Source organism: Lithobates pipiens, unplaced genomic scaffold, assembly GCF_037356315.1.
Source record: "Lithobates pipiens isolate NorthernLeopardFrog02 unplaced genomic scaffold, aLitPip1_a1.2 Scaffold_8, whole genome shotgun sequence".
Taxonomy (NCBI): Eukaryota; Metazoa; Chordata; class Amphibia; order Anura; family Ranidae; genus Lithobates; species Lithobates pipiens.
In genome coordinates this window covers 51,133,189-51,151,938 of record NW_027507903.1, presented here as the reverse complement: position 1 = coordinate 51,151,938, position 18,750 = coordinate 51,133,189, and the positions used below count along the sequence as shown (strand labels likewise).

General features: G+C 46.1%; 1 protein-coding gene across 1 annotated transcript in view; it reads right to left on the bottom strand.

Moving 5' to 3' along the window:
* Positions 1 to 18,325, bottom strand: part of PDIA3 (protein disulfide isomerase family A member 3) — a 31,029-nt gene extending 12,704 nt beyond the window's left edge. The window contains exons 1-6 of the mRNA XM_077472018.1: positions 18,055 to 18,325; positions 8,858 to 8,936; positions 6,917 to 7,034; positions 4,801 to 4,908; positions 4,584 to 4,713; positions 4,367 to 4,486 (exon numbers count right to left, since the gene is read on the bottom strand). Of these exons, the coding sequence (XP_077328144.1) occupies positions 4,367 to 4,486; positions 4,584 to 4,713; positions 4,801 to 4,908; positions 6,917 to 7,034; positions 8,858 to 8,936; positions 18,055 to 18,203 (704 nt within the window). The 5' untranslated portion in view covers positions 18,204 to 18,325. The remainder of the gene's footprint in view (positions 1 to 4,366; positions 4,487 to 4,583; positions 4,714 to 4,800; positions 4,909 to 6,916; positions 7,035 to 8,857; positions 8,937 to 18,054) is intronic.
* Positions 18,326 to 18,750: the final 425 nt, after the last annotated feature.

Below are 18,750 nucleotides of genomic sequence, written 5' to 3'. Positions count from 1 at the left end.
TGAGGGAGGGAGGGAGGGAGGGAGGGAGGGAAGGGAAGGAAAAGATGAGGGAGGGAAGGGAGGGAGGGAGGGGAGGGAGGGAAGGGAAGGAAAAGATGAGGGAGGGAAGGGAGGGAGGGAGGGAGGGAGGGAAGGGAAGGAAAGATGAGGGAGGGAGGGAGGGAGGGAGGGAAGGGAAGGAAAATATGAGGGAGGGAGGGAGGGAGGGAGGGAAGGGAAGGAAAAGATGAGGGAGGTGGAGGGAGGGAGGGAAGGGAAGGAAAAGATGAGGGAGGGAGGGAGGGAGGGAGGAAGGGAAGGAAAAGATGAGGGAGGGAGGGAGGGAGGGAAGGGAAGGAAAAGATGAGGGAGGGAGGGAGGGAGGGAGGGGAGGGGAGGGAGGGAGGGAGGGAGGGAAGGGAAGGAAAAGATGAGGGAGGGAGGGGAGGGAGGGAGGGAGGGAAAGGAAAAGATGATGAGGGAGGGAGGGAGGGAGGGAGGGAGGGAGGGAAGGGAAGGAAAAGATGAGGGAGGGAGGGAGGGAGGGAGGGAAGGGAAGGAAAAGATGAGGGAGGGAGGGAGGGAGGGAAGGGAAGGAAAAGATGAGGGAGGGAGGGAGGGAGGGAGGGGAAAGATGAGGGAGGGAGGGAGGGAGGGAGGGAGGGAAGGGAAGGAGGGAAGGGAAGGAAAAGATGAGGGAGGGAGGGAGGGAGGGAGGGAGGGAAGGAAAGATGAGGGAAGGGAGGGAGGGAGGGGAGGGAGGGAGGGAGGGAGGGAAAAGATGAGGGAGGGAGGGAGGGGGAGGGAGGGGAGGGAGGGAAGGGAAGGGAAGGAGGGAGGGAGGGAAGGGAAGGAGGGAGGGAGGGAGGGAAGGGAAGGAAAAGATGAGGGAGGGGGAAGGGAAGGAAAGATGAGGGAGGGAGGGAGGGAAGGGAAGGAAAAGATGAGGGAGGGAGGGAGGGAAGGGAAGGAAAAGATGAGGGAGGGAGGGAGGGAGGGAGGGAGGGAAGGGAAGGAAAAGATGAGGGAGGGAGGGAGGGAGGGAGGGAGGGAGGGAAGGGAAGGAAAGATGAGGGGAGGGAGGGAGGGAGGGAGGGAGGGAGGGAGGGGGAGGAGGGAGGGAGGGAGGGAGGGAGGGAAGGAAAAGATGAGGGAGGGAGGGAGGGAGGGAGGGAAGGGAAGGAAAAGATGAGGGAGGGAGGGAGGGAGGGAGGGAGGGAAGGGAAGGAAAAGATGAGGGGGGAGGAGGGGAGGGAGGGAGGGAAGGGAAGGAAAAGATGAGGGAGGGAGGGAGGGAGGGAGGGAGGGAGGGGAAGGAAAAGATGAGGGAGGGAGGGAGGGAGGGAGGGAGGGAGGGAAGGAAAAGATGAGGGAGGGAGGGAGGGAGGGAGGGAAGGGAAGGAAAAGATGAGGGAGGGAGGGAGGGAGGGAGGGAGGGAGGGAGGGAGGGAAGGGAAGGAAAAGATGAGGGAGGGAGGGAGGGAGGGAGGGAGGGAGGGAGGGAGGGAAGGGAAGGAAAAGATGAGGGAGGGAGGGAGGGAAGGGAAGGAAAAAGATGAGGGAGGGAGGGAGGGAGGGAGGGAGGGAGGGAGGGAAGGGAAGGAAAAGATGAGGGAGGGAGGGAGGGAAGGGAAGGGAAGGAAAAGATGAGGGGGGGGGAGGGAGGGAGGGAAAAAAAAAAAACACCCACACACACACACACACACACACACACACATTCCAATACTCCATTAAATCAATCTTTGATGATCAAAATAAACATGAATGTTGACAAATGTAAGACAATGTTTCACTCCAGCAGACACTTCAGCATTGAATTTTTTTTTTTAAAGGCCAATAATTCAGAGTCCCTTTAACCACTTCCCACCCGGCCAATGCACATATACGGCCAGGTGGGAGCCGTCTACTTCTGATAGGACGTTCCTGATCGTCCTTCAGAAGGAGCGGGATCGTGCCCACGCAGGGGCGCGATCCCGATGTGCTCGTGTCACCCGGACACGGCACATCTCAGATCGGCAGGAGGGCTCTGTGATTGGCCCTCCTGATCACATGACGGCCGTGTCCAATCACGGCCGTCATGTGATGTAAACAAAGAGCCGGTTGCTAGGCAATCGGCTCCTCTCCTCACACAGAAGTCATCGCTGAAGAGAGCAGATCGCTGCAGCCGGCTGATGATCAGTGAGTATGAGCTGTTTTTTACAGCTTTTTACTCACTGATCATCAGTCTAGTGTAAACACACAACACACCACACAGTATAAACACACACGTCCCAATGATTATCTGCACACATGTACGTGATCACACAAACCATTATACACTCAACGGAATTTTTTTTACCAAAGACATGTAGCAGAATACATTTGGCTTAAATTTATGACAAAATTCGATTTTTTTGGATTTCTTTTAAAATAGAAAATAGTTTTTTCCAAATTTCCGCTTTTTTTGCGCTTATATCGCAAAAAATAAAAAACGGAGTCCTGAATAAATAACACCAAAATAAAGCTCTATTTGTGCGAACAAAATGATAAAAATTTTATTTGGGTACAGTGTAGCATGACCGCGCAATTGTCACTGAAAGCGCTAGAGCGATGAAAGCTGAAAATTTAGCTGGGAAGGAAGGGGGCGAAAGTGCCCTGTATTGAAGTGGTTAAACAACTGGGAAAAGCTATAATGATCAGACTCCTTCTCAGAAACCTCAAAAGGAAAAACAGAGCACAGTTTCTAAAAGCAAATCGTATGTTGATCTTCATTACAAACTTACTCTAAAAGCATACAAAACCGCAGAGCGTTGTCAGTGTAAAAGGAGAGAGCGTACTCCGGCCTCATGCCCTGGATGATTTCATCACCGATATCAGCCGGCTCGAGCTGTGAGCAACCCCTCCAATTTGCCAGTTGATGGATGAGCTATTTTTGGAAGCTTTTTATTACTAATTTTTATTTTTTATTTTTTTTTTTTTTTTTTAGAAACAGGAGCATTTTTTTCTCAGAGCTATCCTATGGGGAATTTCCTTAGTCTGATTTTTCCAAGGAAAGAAGTCTGATCTTTTATAGTGTATCCCAGCTGTTTAAAGGGACTCTGCACCATTGACATTGTAGAATATGGTCCAATGCACTAGGTGAGAGATGGGAGGTGGATTGGAACATAGTCTCATTCTCTATTCATGTTAATTTGAGCAAAGGAGATTTAATGGACTAAAAAAACTATTAAAATATTTTCAGAGATGTCAAGTTTCTTCTCTATCTAGCAGGGGAACAAAATGCAATAAACCTCCAACCTACCACACCATCTAAAATACTCTACAGTAAACTTTAAGGCCTTTTGTACAGCGCCTGTTTTTTGGCTTCAGGTTCTTATTCTGCAGCCAGTCGACTCCCCAGCATGTTATCCTAAGCTGTTAGTTTTTGTCAGGGGTGTTTTCTGGCTGGAAAACCACCCCCCCCCCCAAAACTAGTGGGTTTTAAGTGGTGTTTTTCAGCTGTAAAACCGCTCCAAGCTAGCGCTACTGCTGATTTTACAATGTCCAGTTTGCATAAAGCTGAGCTCCAGGAATTGGGCAAAATTGCCTCCACACTACATGCTTGTCTAATCTAGGGGCGCTGGAATGAGGTGTATTCATTTAACTTAATCCTCATTCCAGTAGCACACTCCATTTGTGCGATCACTTCACTGCCATCATCTCTAAGGCTTCATGTACACAGGACATTTTTACAACCTCCTAAACCATTTAACTCGACAGATAGTAACCCACGTTACATCCATTTTGCCATGTAGATATGTATATGCACACAAGCCAAAAATTAAAAACATATGTAAACGAAACGCAGCTAAATGCAAGTTACTGCATTTAGCACTTAAAATGCCTCTAAACTCAGTTTTTGAACCCTTTTTTCACGTTCCAAAAAAAAAAAAAAAAAGCCTAAGCTCAACTGCCTAGAAACCACTCTGTGTACATGTACTGATAAGATAACAGGAGAGATCAGAGGAGCAGTTGGGGGGGGAAATAAAATAAAAAAAAGCCCAACTGCTCCTAAATGGCCATTTACCAGCAGCATTGTACATGAGGCCCAAGTGGCTTCAGGCAGTTTGGATGCCCACCTTGTGTACAATGCGGGGTTAATAGGTCTGTACTGCATGTGGGGACACCAAGGGACTTGCTGGACTGTAGCTTTGGGCACAAGGGAGCAGGACTGATAGAGTAATACACTAGACTAGCATTTCACTCATGTAGTGTGCTGGCCCAACTGCAAAGGTGAATTTTCTCCAATTACAAGACTTCAGCTCTAAGGGTAGGATCTGATCTCAAGCAGGATGCAAAAGTATGGCGACAACCTAAGCTGCCAAACAGGTATCTGGAAAAACAATTCTACAAAACCAAAATGACTTACATGTTCTCCTGGATGAACTTCTTAATTTTATGCGATGTAATTTTCTCATCTGCTGGGAGGGAGACGGTGTTATCTTCAAACTTGTTTGCAAGACGAGGTGGACGGAACAGAACGACACCCCTAGAAAAAAAAAAAAAAAAAACATAAAAGGTTCATGGATTTATATAAATCCACTTCTGTTCCATAAATTCTCTGCAAGTCAGACGGATGCACTTACTCTCCATTTGAGTCATATTTATTCACCAGCTCATCGATATCAGTGTGAGCAAATCGGTAATTTTCCCTCAGAGTGTTGGCAGCCTTCAGGAACTCCTGATGGGGATCGCTGTAGAGATCACGGAAGAAGCCTACAACAGAATGGACATATACACTGGTCTCAGACTGCTCGTCGTCATCAAGACCTTTTTATAAAGAGCCGAGAGATTTACACTCACCAATCACTGAGGCATCAGAATCTGAAACAAATTTTTCAAACTCATCCAAAGAGCGCAGAGCCACTGATGCAGGGCCAGATTGCTTCTTCATAGTACTGACAATTCCATCTAAGGAAAGAAAAAAAAAAAAAAACTTATTGCAAGCTGCTGCAAAGTACTTCTAATATTTGGAATATTTTGTACAAGTATTCACAAATGGTACCAAATCTGCATGTAAAATGAATTTAAACCGTTCCCATCAGCCATATGCATATACATGGCTGCACAGAAATGGGTCTTGCCCAAAGTGTGTTGCCATTGTCAGGGCTCAGGATTACATTCCCAGCACTGACCACTCCTGGTCAGAGCTCTGATCAGCAACCAGCAGATCAAGCTACTGTGGCTTTTTTAGCGATTTTTTTTCACAGCATAAATATAGAATACTAAATTTTAGTAACCAACTAAAAATTCAGACACTGGGCTTCCTCTATTTCACTTTTAATGTGAAACCCCATTCAACCAAGTTCCTTTAACAGTTTTCCTAAAACAATTTTAAAATCGAGCAGTCCAAGATAACTTCCTCAAGCTCCCCATTTCAAATTGGGGAAAAACATCCTAAAAACTTGAGTTGTAAAGGCAGAAGGTTTTTCATTCTATGCATTGCTAAAAACCTGTGTAGCAGCCTCCCCAATTACTTACCCGAGCCACATCGCTCTCCAGCAATGTCCATGAGTATCTTAGCCATCCGGGACTCTGATTGGCTTTGACAGCCTTGGGATACAATGGTGCCGCTGGTGTGTCAGCCAGTCAGCCAATCAGGAGAGAAGGAGTGGGGCCAGGTCGTGTCGGAGCTCCCTGTCTGACTGGACACAGTTGTGACTTGGCTCAGGTGCCCACATACTAGCTTCTTGCTGTGGGGAGGTGCCAGGAGCATTGAAGAGGGACCAGAGAAGAGGAGGAACAGGGCTGTTCTGTGCAAGTCCACAGAACAGGTAAGCAACCATTTTTATTTTATTTTTTTTAAACACACATGAGACTTTACAATTACTTTAAAGTCTGTAGCAACAGTCCATCAAGCTGGACTCCAGAAAAACAAAAATTCAGTGGACTCTCCTGCACTGCAAGAGTGAAATGGCCATTTAGGGCAAGGGGAATGGGGAAAGAATCACAGGAGCCTCCAATTTGCAAGTCCCCACAACTTTTATGCTCCATCAGGCTGACACCTTATGCTATCAAGTTGAATGCAGAGCCCATATTCCTACACTGGACATGACGCCGAAGAAAGTCCACTATCGAAGCATAAAGTGGAGGCTGCCGGGGAGAGGAGGCTCAGGTACGTGAAGCCGCTTTTCCTAGACCAGCGACAGTGAACCTTGACACCCCAGATGTTTTGGAACTACAATTCCCATGATGCTCAACTACACTGCTGAGTGCATGAGCATCATGGGAAAGTTAGTTCCAAAGTTCGCCATCACTGCCTAGACAAGAATTTAACCCTTGACGTGCAGAGGCAGCACCACTACGAACGTTTTTTTGTTCAACCCAGGTAGGCTCTCAGTATCCTCTCCAGATTCTTCACTTTCACGGCTCTCCCCATTGTATCTTAATACAGATTATGAAAATATCCCCATCGTATCTTAATACAGTATATAATATACACAGTGAACTGTGTAATTGGAGGAAGCATTTTCTGTATCGTTTATATCAGATGCTTTTCACAGCTCCACTGGAGACTGCACAAAACTTAAGTATAAATAAAAGGCAACACTTTTAGCTTTTGGATAGATTGGAGATAGATTAGAACCCCTGTAAGTTTTTATTGCTGTATGCCCCTATTAGGGACATGGGGCACCCCCCCCCCTACATTTGTCAAGTTTACCATCATTAAAAGATCCCACGTTGGGTTGTCCCCAGAAAAGTAATAGAGGGGAATTCTCCCAATGGGGACACAAATTCTGGTGACCTAGGGGTCCCCAAGAGATTCCTTTAAATTTCAGGGATTTCCTCAATTCCTGTTTTTTGCTATGGACAGGAAGTGAAGAAAAAAATCCAGACAATTTTTTTTAGGAGTTTTAACCCCCTCCATTACTCTATCCTAACAAAAAAAAGTTTTGCATATACACTTAAAGTTTCTTACCGGCACTCCGGGGCCCATCATAAGCACCAGACTCCTCTCCATCTCTGAAGATTTTAAGAGTGGGGTACCCGCTTACTCCATATTTGTTGCAAATGTTGGAGTTTGCTGTACAGTCAACCTAAAAACAAAGAACGTATTAAACCCCTTTATTTAAAACGACCAATAGACAAATTACAGGATTTGTGCTCAGCTAGGCAGAAAAATGAACACGTAGTAGTCCATAGCAACCAACACAAACTCTGGTTTCCATTGGTTATTGCATTTTGTACTACATTAATCTTTCTTAGCTTTAATTTCTTTCCACCAACATAGCAAAAAAATTACCATCACAGCAAGAAATTATGAAGGAACAAAATTGTGAGATATTTATTCTATGATAGGTAAATATTACAGGTCAATACTGGACAGACATTGGCTGGCATTTATGACCGATGCTCAAACACAAAAGCTAGAAAGGACATCCCTGGTAACCAGAGGTTTACTTATAAGGGGGATTTTCCACTTTTGCCAAAGTCCCGTTCCTCAATGAATTGAAATGGAAAAGATTCTCTGTACTTTTAAACGTGGCCAATGTTATAACTGGCAACACAAACTTGTGTTTTACAATTTGTCATTAGATGGCCAATCTGACTCTTAAGGACAAACCTCATCACAAAAGCTGGCCACACATACAATTTTCTTGTATAATTTCCATTAGATTTACCTTTAACTATGTAGTGCAAGGGCCTGCCCGATCGCATACAAATAAAAAGCGTTTTGGGTTTGACCTCATATGGTTTTGGTAAATCTAAAAGAAAGATTTAAGAAAACTGTATAATGCATGTCCAGCCTAAACTGCTTAGCAATCCCCAATTTCATTCAACTTCTACATCAGTCACCGGGGGGAAGTCTGTTCATAGATTAAGGCCAAATTCACAGGTGTATCAATCTGTCAGCCTCTCTGAGACAGAGGCAATTCGGCCGCTGCCGCCCCCCTCCAGAGCCCAGTACCCCAGTGAGCGTGAGTGGCTGGCAGAACGGAGAGCAATTGACCGAGTCAGCAGCTTTCTGCTCAGGCAGCTGTGAGAGCAGAGCGATCGGTTTGATCACTCAGTTCTCGAGCCAGCGGGGGGACAGATGGGGCATCATAGTTACATAGTTTGTAAGGTTGAATAAAGACACCAGTCCATCCAGTTCAACCTGAGCGAGTGTCTACAATTAGCCCTATCCCTGTACATTGTGTCTCATTAAAGATACTCCTCCATTATATATTATTTAAGTTACCCATATGACTCCATCTATTTACGCAGCGCTTCACACATCGCACACATTGGTCCCTGCCCTCAAGGTGCCCACAATCCAAGGTCCCCAACCGGCATTCATATACTAGGGCCAATTTTGTCCAGAAGCCAATTAACCTACCTGCATGTCTTTGGAGTGTGGGAGGAAACCCACACAGGCACAGGGAGAACATGCAAACTCCAGGCAGTGTCGTGGTTGGGTTTTGAACCAACGACGCTTTTTACTGCCAACCACTACACCAAACTGACAAAACACAAAGTTATGTTCCTAACCACTTCAATACCAGGCACTGGTGAAATGAGGAAAGCCGTTTACCCGGCACTTCTGGTTACCGCTGTTGTGATCAGTCGCAACTGATCATGTGGTAAAGAGCCTACTTCAGGCTCTTAACCACAATCGGAGATGCGGTGTGTCAGAGCAACACACAGCACCACCGATCGACCCACGCACGAGTGACTTATCGTGCTGACATCATATGATGTCCAGCCAGGATAACGGAGCCACATTGTGGATGTCAATCTATGATAGGGCGGGTAGTGGTTTAAAAAAATAAAAAACCCTGATCTGATCCCTTTCATATTGTCCAGGTAGATCTCCACCTCTCAAAAGGCTGCCTACTCCTGCCCCAACATCCCAAATCTAAAACTGGTATGATTATACCTTCGCCAGTGCAACTGTTCCCTTGAGTTTTGTGGCAGCAGCTTCAAACTCCGGAGCTAGCTTCTTACAGTGACCACACCTGAAACAGGAAAACAAGGACAAGCATTACTCATAGCAAATAAAAACAAGAGCTGGATAATGTCCATTACCAGGTGAGAAAACACCCAATATGCCTTACAATGGTTGATCAATACATTTGTTTTGTAAAGAGCGCCAATTATATCAATCCATAGCAGCATCAATTAAGAATCTCCACTGTGCTTTTATCATTGAAGCAGAACTTATCCAAAAAAACAAAAACCATGTCTTAGACCAGTGATGGTGAACCCTGGCACCCCAGATGTTTTGGAACTACATTTCCCAATGATGCTCATGCGCTCTGCAGTGTAGTTGAGCATCATGGGAATGTAGTTCCAAAACATCTGGGGTGCCAAGGTTCGCCATCACTGCCTTGGACCCACAATCTCACATTTGGAGAGATAGAGATATACCATATTTATTGGCATATAACACGCACCTTCATTTTAGGAGGGGAGTTTCAGGGGGGGGGAAACAAAAAAAAAAACAAAAAAAAAACGGACATTTTAAATAAATAAATAACTTTGAAGCAAAAATAAGTCAGTGCCCATCAATGCCATATGCAGCCTCACAATTGACCATTAATGCAGCTTGATCAATGCCCATCTACATCCTCACAATTGCCCATCAATGCAGCCTCACTATTACCATGAATGCTGCCTGATCAATGCCCATTTGCAACCTCACATCAGATTACTGCTGCATCGGAGGGGACAGGGAGGGGGGTGGGATTGCATTTCAGATTACATACAGCGAGAATCTCCCAGTTACTCAGCTGCCTCTTCAATACAAAGTCCCGCTTCCTGGACCAGCTTCTATGATAGACAGAACAGCAGTCCAATGCCGGCCCAGGAGACGGGACTTCCTATTACAGAGGCTACCGAGTAAACAGGAGATTCTCGCTGTATGTAATCTGATGGCACTCATTCCACCCCCCCCCCCCCCCTAGGTGGCCCAAATTGCAGTATCGGCGTATAACACGCTCACACTATTTGCACCTGATTTTCAGGGTGAAAGTGAGTGTTATACGCCAATAAATACAGTATACATCTATATATCTATGGAATTCAGTTTTCATGTTGCAATGGAGGGATTCATCATTCAGATGTGCCACAGGCCTTTGGTCCCGGTAAAGCATTGTGACGCATCTGAACGGATGATTTTACAGCATATGCATGAACAGAGGTATGGAGACTCAAACCTCATTGTGTCTGTACATGCACAGAACCCAAAGATGGCAGCTTCCTTGGCTGAAAACGATAGGGGAGTTTACTTCCACTTTAAAGCGATGCAGTGCCGAATTGCAAAAAAGGGTCCTTTAGTTGTAAAATGGTCCGGGGCTTAAGTGGTTCATTAAAAAAATAAATAAAAAAAAAATAAAAATAAAAACACGCCAACCTCAGCCAAAACTTGGCCCCTGAGCTGCCTAGTTGCAATAAAAATAAAAAAAAGACACAGGGCAGTCTATTCAAGTTAATGGGCTGCCCTATGAGTGACATGAATGCGAGTAGCGTTTTTCAAATCACTAGTGTGAACATGCTTTTCAACATCACAATATGTGAATGGGGGGGTCTAAAAGGTCCATCCACAAAAGTTTGACTCAGGCTGTGCTGGACATTCTTGCTCAGGGCCAATGCAAAGCCATTTGCCTTGTTTAAGTTGTCAGTTCCCACCACTGCATTGCAGTGATGAACACTGAATACTGCATGCAGTCTTTCCCGATGCTGTGGGTTGAGACGCAAATTACAAGATCGCAGTGCTGCAGCATGAATAGAGTTTACTGGCATTGTGACGCTTCAATAAAGTTGAAAACAAACTGATATGCTGCGATTGGTGCATTGGCACCACTTCCTCCCAGCTCACACCACAACTGTGATCAGTGTGGATGTTGGTGTGAATGAGCCCCAACCCACAGAGAAGATTTCATCCAATCAATGTCAGGACAATCCAGGGTGAATTCTCTGCCTTCTACGGCCGGAGAATTACCTCTATGATGCTGGGCAATAAGACTCAGACACACATAGGATAAAACTTCAGCAGAAGCAGGAGAGGGGTGGGCACCGACACGGGAAGGGGGGAGAATGAGGAGAGAAGAGAGCAGGGCTGTGAATGATGGAGGCACATATACAGACCATGGTGTCAGGGCTCAGCAGCCATGATATACTGTGGCCTGTTTAAAGGGGGGGGGGGGGGGGGGGGAGGGTATAGCCAGGCAGGATCAGTCGGGTTTTAGTGCTAGAAAGGGCCAAGTTACACAGCACAAGCATTTTGCTGTATAACATACTTTAAGAGATATATCTAAACACACACACACACACACACACACACACACACACACACACACACACACACACACACACTTGTTGGTTTTGTTTCCGAGATCCTCTTGTTTAGCAGTTCCATACACAACCCCCTTTTCATAGTCATCCGGGCATTCACTATTTTCTGGACTGATGGTTGTTGCTGGCCTTTCATTGAAGTTTCACATCACACCTACTTTGAGAGTCTTTTGCCCTCTTTTAGGCATACTGACCAGCCAAGGCACCCCTCAGGTCTTGGTAGTTAGGACCACCACATTTCCAAGTGAAGACCATACATACAGAGATTTGTTCTTCCAGTTGCACACTACATGTTTCGGGAGAGTTACCCCCTTCTTCAGTATATTAGGTCAGAAAACGATCTACAAGATCATTGGGACCTCATGGCACCATCCTTGTCTCATCACAATTCTTAAGATTCTTGCTTGCTCCTTCCATTGGAAGTCCCCATTCTCTTTCCCTTCCATGCTGTCAGTGGCTCTAGCCTTATGGTACCTGAAATGCTGGATCTTGCGATAGTGTAGGGTTAAAATTTTATAGAAATAAATGGTTATCTGGACACTGATACTGAACTGATATAGTCAATACCATGTAATGGATCAATATGAATTTTGTATTTTTAGTTAATATAATCCCCTCTATCCTTCAATTATATTCCTCGATTTTTGGATTGGATCCTTATGAATAGAGGCCATTACTCCCCCCTTCTGGTTGTTTTTGGAGGTCCATTTCTCTTGAGCGAGTGTGCGATTCCCCATCCTCTTGTCTTCGGTGTTCGATCCACTAGATGGTGCACACAGATATTAGACTTGTGGATGGGCCGTCGTTTTTGCGTTTCAGTTACAAGTTGTCGTGCCGTACTGCGCATGTCCACATGCACACAGTCTGGAGTCATATCCGCTGAGGTCATATTGCAGCACCTCAGCGCATGCCGACATCACAAGGTATAGGAATCAGGTGCATCTCATGGTATTTAAGGGGAACTGACTTTTCAGATGTTCCCTGTGGCAACCTGCAAGGCAGTGGAGAGACTCTGGAGTGGATCGACTGGCACATGTCCCTGTAGGAACCACTTCTAACGATATATGCTTGTCCACAGATCCTGGTGGATCTGGCGTTTGTCTGAGAGCCTGTGTAATACCCTATTCTGAACACTCTTGGATCCTTATGGAGTAAATCCAATCCGCTTGATGTGATCTTGACATACTTTGAGATCTCCCAGGTAGGTTGGTGTTTCTTTTGATTACTCATTAGGATTAGATCGGTGTTGGGCTGCTTCAACCATTCTAACAATGAGCTTCTTTAATGCCCTTTATACATTACATAGAATCTATATGTGGCTTTGGATGGTTCCTCGGACTATTTCCATCTACACCCGACTTCAATTTCCATTTGGATAACTCTCTCCCCGCCTAAATTACATGCACTGCTTAGTGAAGCCTTCATAGGCGTGTATCACCAATTGAAATGTTTTGATTGAATTTTTTTTAAATTTAATTATCTGTAATATAACGGCTGTGAGATTTCCTGACCCTATGAAGTTTTTATTTTTAAAGTATCTTCTTTTTTATGTAACAGTCTCTTTATGCGACTTCACTTTTCCTGCACACGCCCGGGAGAATTTTTTGTAATATACATCTATCCAGTATTGTGAATCTCTCAAAAACCACATTACTTGTAATCTGAGGTTCCACTGTAATTTGCATCAAATCAGACAGGCCCTTGTACTACATAGTTTATAGATCTAAACGAGATTATATAGTTTAGGTTTATCTTAAGAGACAATTGTACAGTCCGGGATGGTGGTGGTGTATATTACAGGATGGGGTGGAATTTTCACAAATTTTCGCAAATTCAATTATTTGCTGATCTGAAAAATGATGCGATCCATGACTCTGATCCGAGGAACGATCCAATCCGTGAGTTTTTTTGATCCGTTTTTTTGATCCGTTGCACCCCTAGCACACAGGTATTTATCCTAATAAGATCAAACCTCTTTAAGGATGACCATACACACTAAAATGTGACTGCACAATACCTGGACAAATTTGTTTGAATTGATATTAAAGAGTTTATTTTTTAAACACATTATACTTACCTGCTCTGTGTAATTTTTTTGCACAGAGCAGCCCTGAGCCTCTTCAGTCCTCAGCCAGTGCCCCTGTCCCCTCCCTCCTACCCCCATGCAAGCAGCTTGCTATGGGGCACCTGGACAGACTAGATCCCGAGCCCCTGCTCTGTCTATTGACACAAAGTGTGGCTTGGCCCCGCCCCCACTCTTCTCATCAGCGCACTGTAGGACAGGAGCCAATGGCTACTGTTGCCGTCTTAGCCAATGAGGAATGAGCGACATGGGAGAGCCAAAGCACTTGAGCCCCATTGCGATTCGGAAATGTGCACAAGTATTTGGGGGGGGGGGGGGATGGCGGCAGCACGCTGAAGGTATTTTTACCTTCATACATCGAAGGTATGAAGGTAATAAACCTTCAGCTTTTACATCCACTAAAACTATGTATGAGGACAAACCTACACAACCCTATTTCCACCAAGTTAGAGTTGTTGGTAGAGCTAAAGGAGATTGTAACGTGTATATAGTGGCCCCATACACATTACAATCTTAAAGCGGAGGTCCACCCTAAAATGGACCTTCCGCTCATCGGAATCCTCCCCCCCTCCGGCGCCACAATTGGCACCTTTCAGGGGGGAGGGGGTGCAGTTACCTGGATAATCCAGGTAACTGCACCCACTTCCGGGATAGCTCTCTGCGGAAAGGGGCGTAGATTACGCCCCTTTCCGCAAGTGCACGCCCCCTTCCGCAAGTCCCCCGCTGCCTGCTGGGAAACACACAGATCCCAGAGGCAGCGGGGACCGTCCTTATTGCGCAGCGCTACTCGCACATGCGTAGTAGGGAACCGGGAAATGAAGCCGAAAGGCTCCATTTCCTGATTCCCATACCCAAGATGGCAGCAGCAGCACCCGAGTACCGATCTATTCGGGTGCCGACATAGCGGGCGCGCTGGGCAGGTAAGTGTCACCATTTTAAAAGTCAGCAGCTGCAGTATTTGTAGCTGCTGGCTTTTTAAAAAAAAAAAAAAGCGGAGTCCCGGCGGACTCCTGCTTTAAACAAATCTTGTGCAAGAAACTTTAGACCTAACAAAACTATCAGCATCTAAACTAACCAATAATTTCCTGCCTAATCAAGCAGGCCCTTGCACTACAAAGTTGTTGGTGTCTAACGGAGATTGTACAATCAGATTTTAACATGTGTGGTGATGCCAAGCTACAATGGGATCATACAATCTTTGTACAAACAGATCTACCAAAACCCAATACGAGGTCCCAACTAACCCATAAAATCAGTTTATAGCCAATCAGGGAGGCTCTTCCCCTACATACTTGCTAATAGATGTAAAGGAGAGTGTACAGATTGCAGTGTGTGGGGAGCCTATAAATCTCTATATGGGCTACAATTACATTATGGGGAAGTGCTGCCTGCAGAGATCGTCCTCTCAGTCACACAATATAAAAAACACAAAGATGTGAACCACAATGAGAAGTTTAGATCAATCTGATTGATTGATCACTTTTATTACTGGAATGTTCTAGACAAATACATTGTATTTAAAGTAGATCAATAGAGAAGTCCCCATACATTCCAATAGGACAGCTCAGATCACAGCTCACTTGTACAGATCCTGGAGGGGGGAGGAGAGATCCAACAAGCTGGGCCACATGCCTAGCCAATAGAAAGAGGCCACCAAGATCCTGACAGCCAACCAAAAGCAGACACCACAGCAAAGCCACACCCATAACGACCAGACACAGCAGAGTAGAGCGAAGCATGCTGGGAAGGGTAGTCCTCAGCAGGGGATTCCTCATTGTACAGAATGGAGAGTCAGGCTCATCGGGACTACAAATCCCATCCCCCCTAAATATCTGACAGACTCTCGGGAGAAAGTGAAACAAACCTCCGATACCAAACAGAAAGTTCTACAGAGGAAACCCCCTTCCTTTCCTTATACAAATACCATGGGAGAAAAAAAAAAAAAAAAAAAAAAGACTATGGAAACGCCACACTTGTTCCCAATAGACGTACAATACATTATTCTACAGAGGGAAGATTTCTCACAATTAACAATATCAGAAAAAACAGAACAGAGATCATTAAATAGACAAGATTCTAGATCTATGGAGAGGGCAACCCAGATCATCTACATTATATCCCATGATTATAAAAGGTGACAACACAATATACAATCATCTTTGAGGTGGCCGCACAGTATATGGATTGTCACCATTCAGGAGATTGTACATACTCTAATCAGATTGTATAGTGTATGGTCACCCATAAGAAGATTGTACAATCCCCCTAAAAGGTGACCACACAATATACAATCATCTTTGAGGTGGCCGCATAGTATACAGATTGTCACCATTCACGGGATTGTATATTGTGTAGTCACCTTTAGGGAGCTTGTACATTCTTATACAATCTGCCTAAACAGTCTCTGTAGAAACTCTTTCCAAACTTCTTAAAGTTGACCAGATTATATAATGCATGGTGGTCTCACGCCACTAGCAGGGCACTTGGAACCCCCCAAAAGAGGTTAAAAGCACCCACTTAGTGCTGCTTTCAAAGCGGTGCCCATTCATTTCAATTGGCTGGAGTGGTGGCGGAGCGGTGTGCACAGCGCCCCCACACCGCCCCAAAGATGATGCTTGCAGGACTTTCCCAGAAGCGCACCGCCCCAGTGTATAAGCACTTATCAGGCTCTCACACTGGGGGGGCATGAGAGCCGATTTTCAGATGCCATTTTTAGCGCAAAAACGCCTGAAAAGCGCCCCAGTGTGAAAGGGGTCTTAAAGAGAAGACACACACACACTCTATACCAGCCATTCTCAACTAGGGTTCCTCGATCTGTGGCTGATGAACCACCTATCTGATGATGTCTACAGAGCTCAAGGATCAGCACCACTTGGCAAAGCCAGCAGCATGACACCAAATCTTTTTAACCGTCTTTAACGTTCTTCCTGTATTGACCACCAATATCCGGAGCATTGTTCCTATTGAGCCCTGATGATTCGGTTTTAGTAAGTGTTCAACACATGAAAATTATTTTCTGGGGTTCCTCTTGGGTTAAAAGGTTGAGAAAGCCTGCACTATAAAATCATTGTACCATCTTAAAAGTAACCACACACTATAGCACATCGATTGTTCTCTGTACAAACTCCTTTAAGGCAACAGATTGTATACTGTATGGGTCACCTTAAAGATTGGACAGATTGCATATTGTGTGGTCAACTTTAAAGCAGAGTTCCACCCAAAAAATGGACCTTTTGCATTAAGTGCTGGTGACCCCCTGACATGCCAAGCATGGCATGTCATTTTTTTGGGGGGTACCTAGTTTTTACAGGCACCCGCTCCCTCCCCTGGCATGGGAAGATCACCTCACCCCCCCCCCTTCCTGAAATATTCAGGGACATAGCACAGGTCGCAGAAGATTGCCCAGCCGTTCAGAGCTCAGCTTGCACATGCCCAGCTGTGGTGCCACAGCCAGGCACCCACGGTTAGAATGCCAGCGCCGCGGAGAGGAGCTTCGTACACCCGCATCGCTAGACCGTGGGTCAGGTGAGTGTCCTACACTTTGTAGCTGCTGACTTTAAAAATGGGTGGAACTCCACTTTAAGGTGCTTGTACATACAGCGATTGTACAATCTCCCTAAAAGTGACCGTACACTATACAATCCAACTGATCAAGGTTTAAACTGTAGGACTGTATAGTGTACGGTCACTTTAAGGGACATCGTATAATCAGATGGTCTAGTGCATTAGTACCTTCACCTACTAAAGAAAGGGATAACCATTCTGTCTTTAGTTTCCTCCAATCAGACAGCCTCTGTCCCCATATGACCCCTAATTATGCCGCTCCTGCCCATCCTAGTGCAGATCTGTTGCTGGCTGGGCCCCATTATACCCCCCCCCCCTCCCCCAGTTCTCTCCTCTAGGGGAGGCCTAAGCCTAGATATCAGCTCTCAGGTGAGCCCAGCTAGACCTCCATTGCTCAGCCTCAAATCCCCCCCCCATACACTCCCAGAAAGGGAGGCCTCCTCTGGGTGTATACAGACTATTATCAGACATGCCAGGTCTTGCATCTGGGCTCATCCCTGCACTCCGAGGAGCCACCATCACATCACCAGGAAGAGGACCAGCCTGCTATGTAATACTCATCACACACAGTGCGATCTGATTGCACCAACCAGTATGTAGAGGAAGGGCCTGTCTGATTGGATAGTTTAGGTAGATTCCAATTAGGTTTCAGTAAATCTAAAGCCGACTGCATGATCAGATTGCAACCAGAGAAATAGAGGGAGAAACCCAGACATGGGGGCCAATCAGTGTAATGCGGGTGAGCTCAGCCAAGAACCATTCACTGATATACAGGGCGAGCCCAGCCCCCCACCCAACATTGCAATGCAGGGTGAGCCCATCCACTATACTATGCAGAGCCCATCCACTAATATGCAGAGCCCATCCACTAATATGCAGAGCCCATCCACTAATATGCAGAGCCCATCCACTAATATGCAGAGCCCATCCACTAATATGCAGAGCCCATCCACTAATATGCAGAGCCCATCCACTAATATGCAGAGCCCATCCACTAATATGCAGAGCCCATCCACTAATATGCAGAGCCCATCCACTACTATATGCAGGGTGATCCTAGGCACAGTGTCCGCCCGTCACCGGGAAGTATTATAGAAGGAATGTCTCGGCCTGCACTCCCCCTCCCCTCTTACCAGGGAGCGAAGAACTCCACCAGGATGATGCTGTACTCCCGCACACTGGCCTCGAAGTCGTCGTCGGTCAGGTCTATGACATCGGAGGCCCAGGCGGCGTTGAAGGCTACACCCAGCAGGACGAGGGCGCCGAGGAGGGATCGCGTCATTGTCAGTACCGGAGAGGAGACCGGAGCTCTCGGTTGCACTGCCTGACCTGGACTAGAAGGGAAGCCGGGGAGAGGAGGGACACAAAAACCTGCCGGAAGTACCCTCTGCCGGACCTGGAGCCGGAGTGTGGCAGCTGCTTATTGGCCGCTGTCAGGTGACGTCAGAGGCCCGGGCGGGGACTCCAGATAGAAACGGAGCTGGGCGTGACAGCGGCCCGTCAGCTTAGGAGTGGCGGCCCTACGGAAGGGGCGGGAAACGTTGTCAGCCAATAGAGCGGCGGCTAGGGGATCACGTGTTTAAAGGTTGCCAAAGAGTGCATGGAGGAGATCATGCTGTGGTGTGCGCTGATTGGAGGAGGAGGATTCGCTGTGTGTGCCATGTGCGGGGACAAGGCTGGGGATGGAAATCCTGTATTTAATGTACATTCCTATAGACTAATGTATATATAATATACAGTCCTATATACTTTTACATATATAATAATATATGCACATATATAATATACATTCCTATATATATATATATAAATAAAAGTATATACTCCTT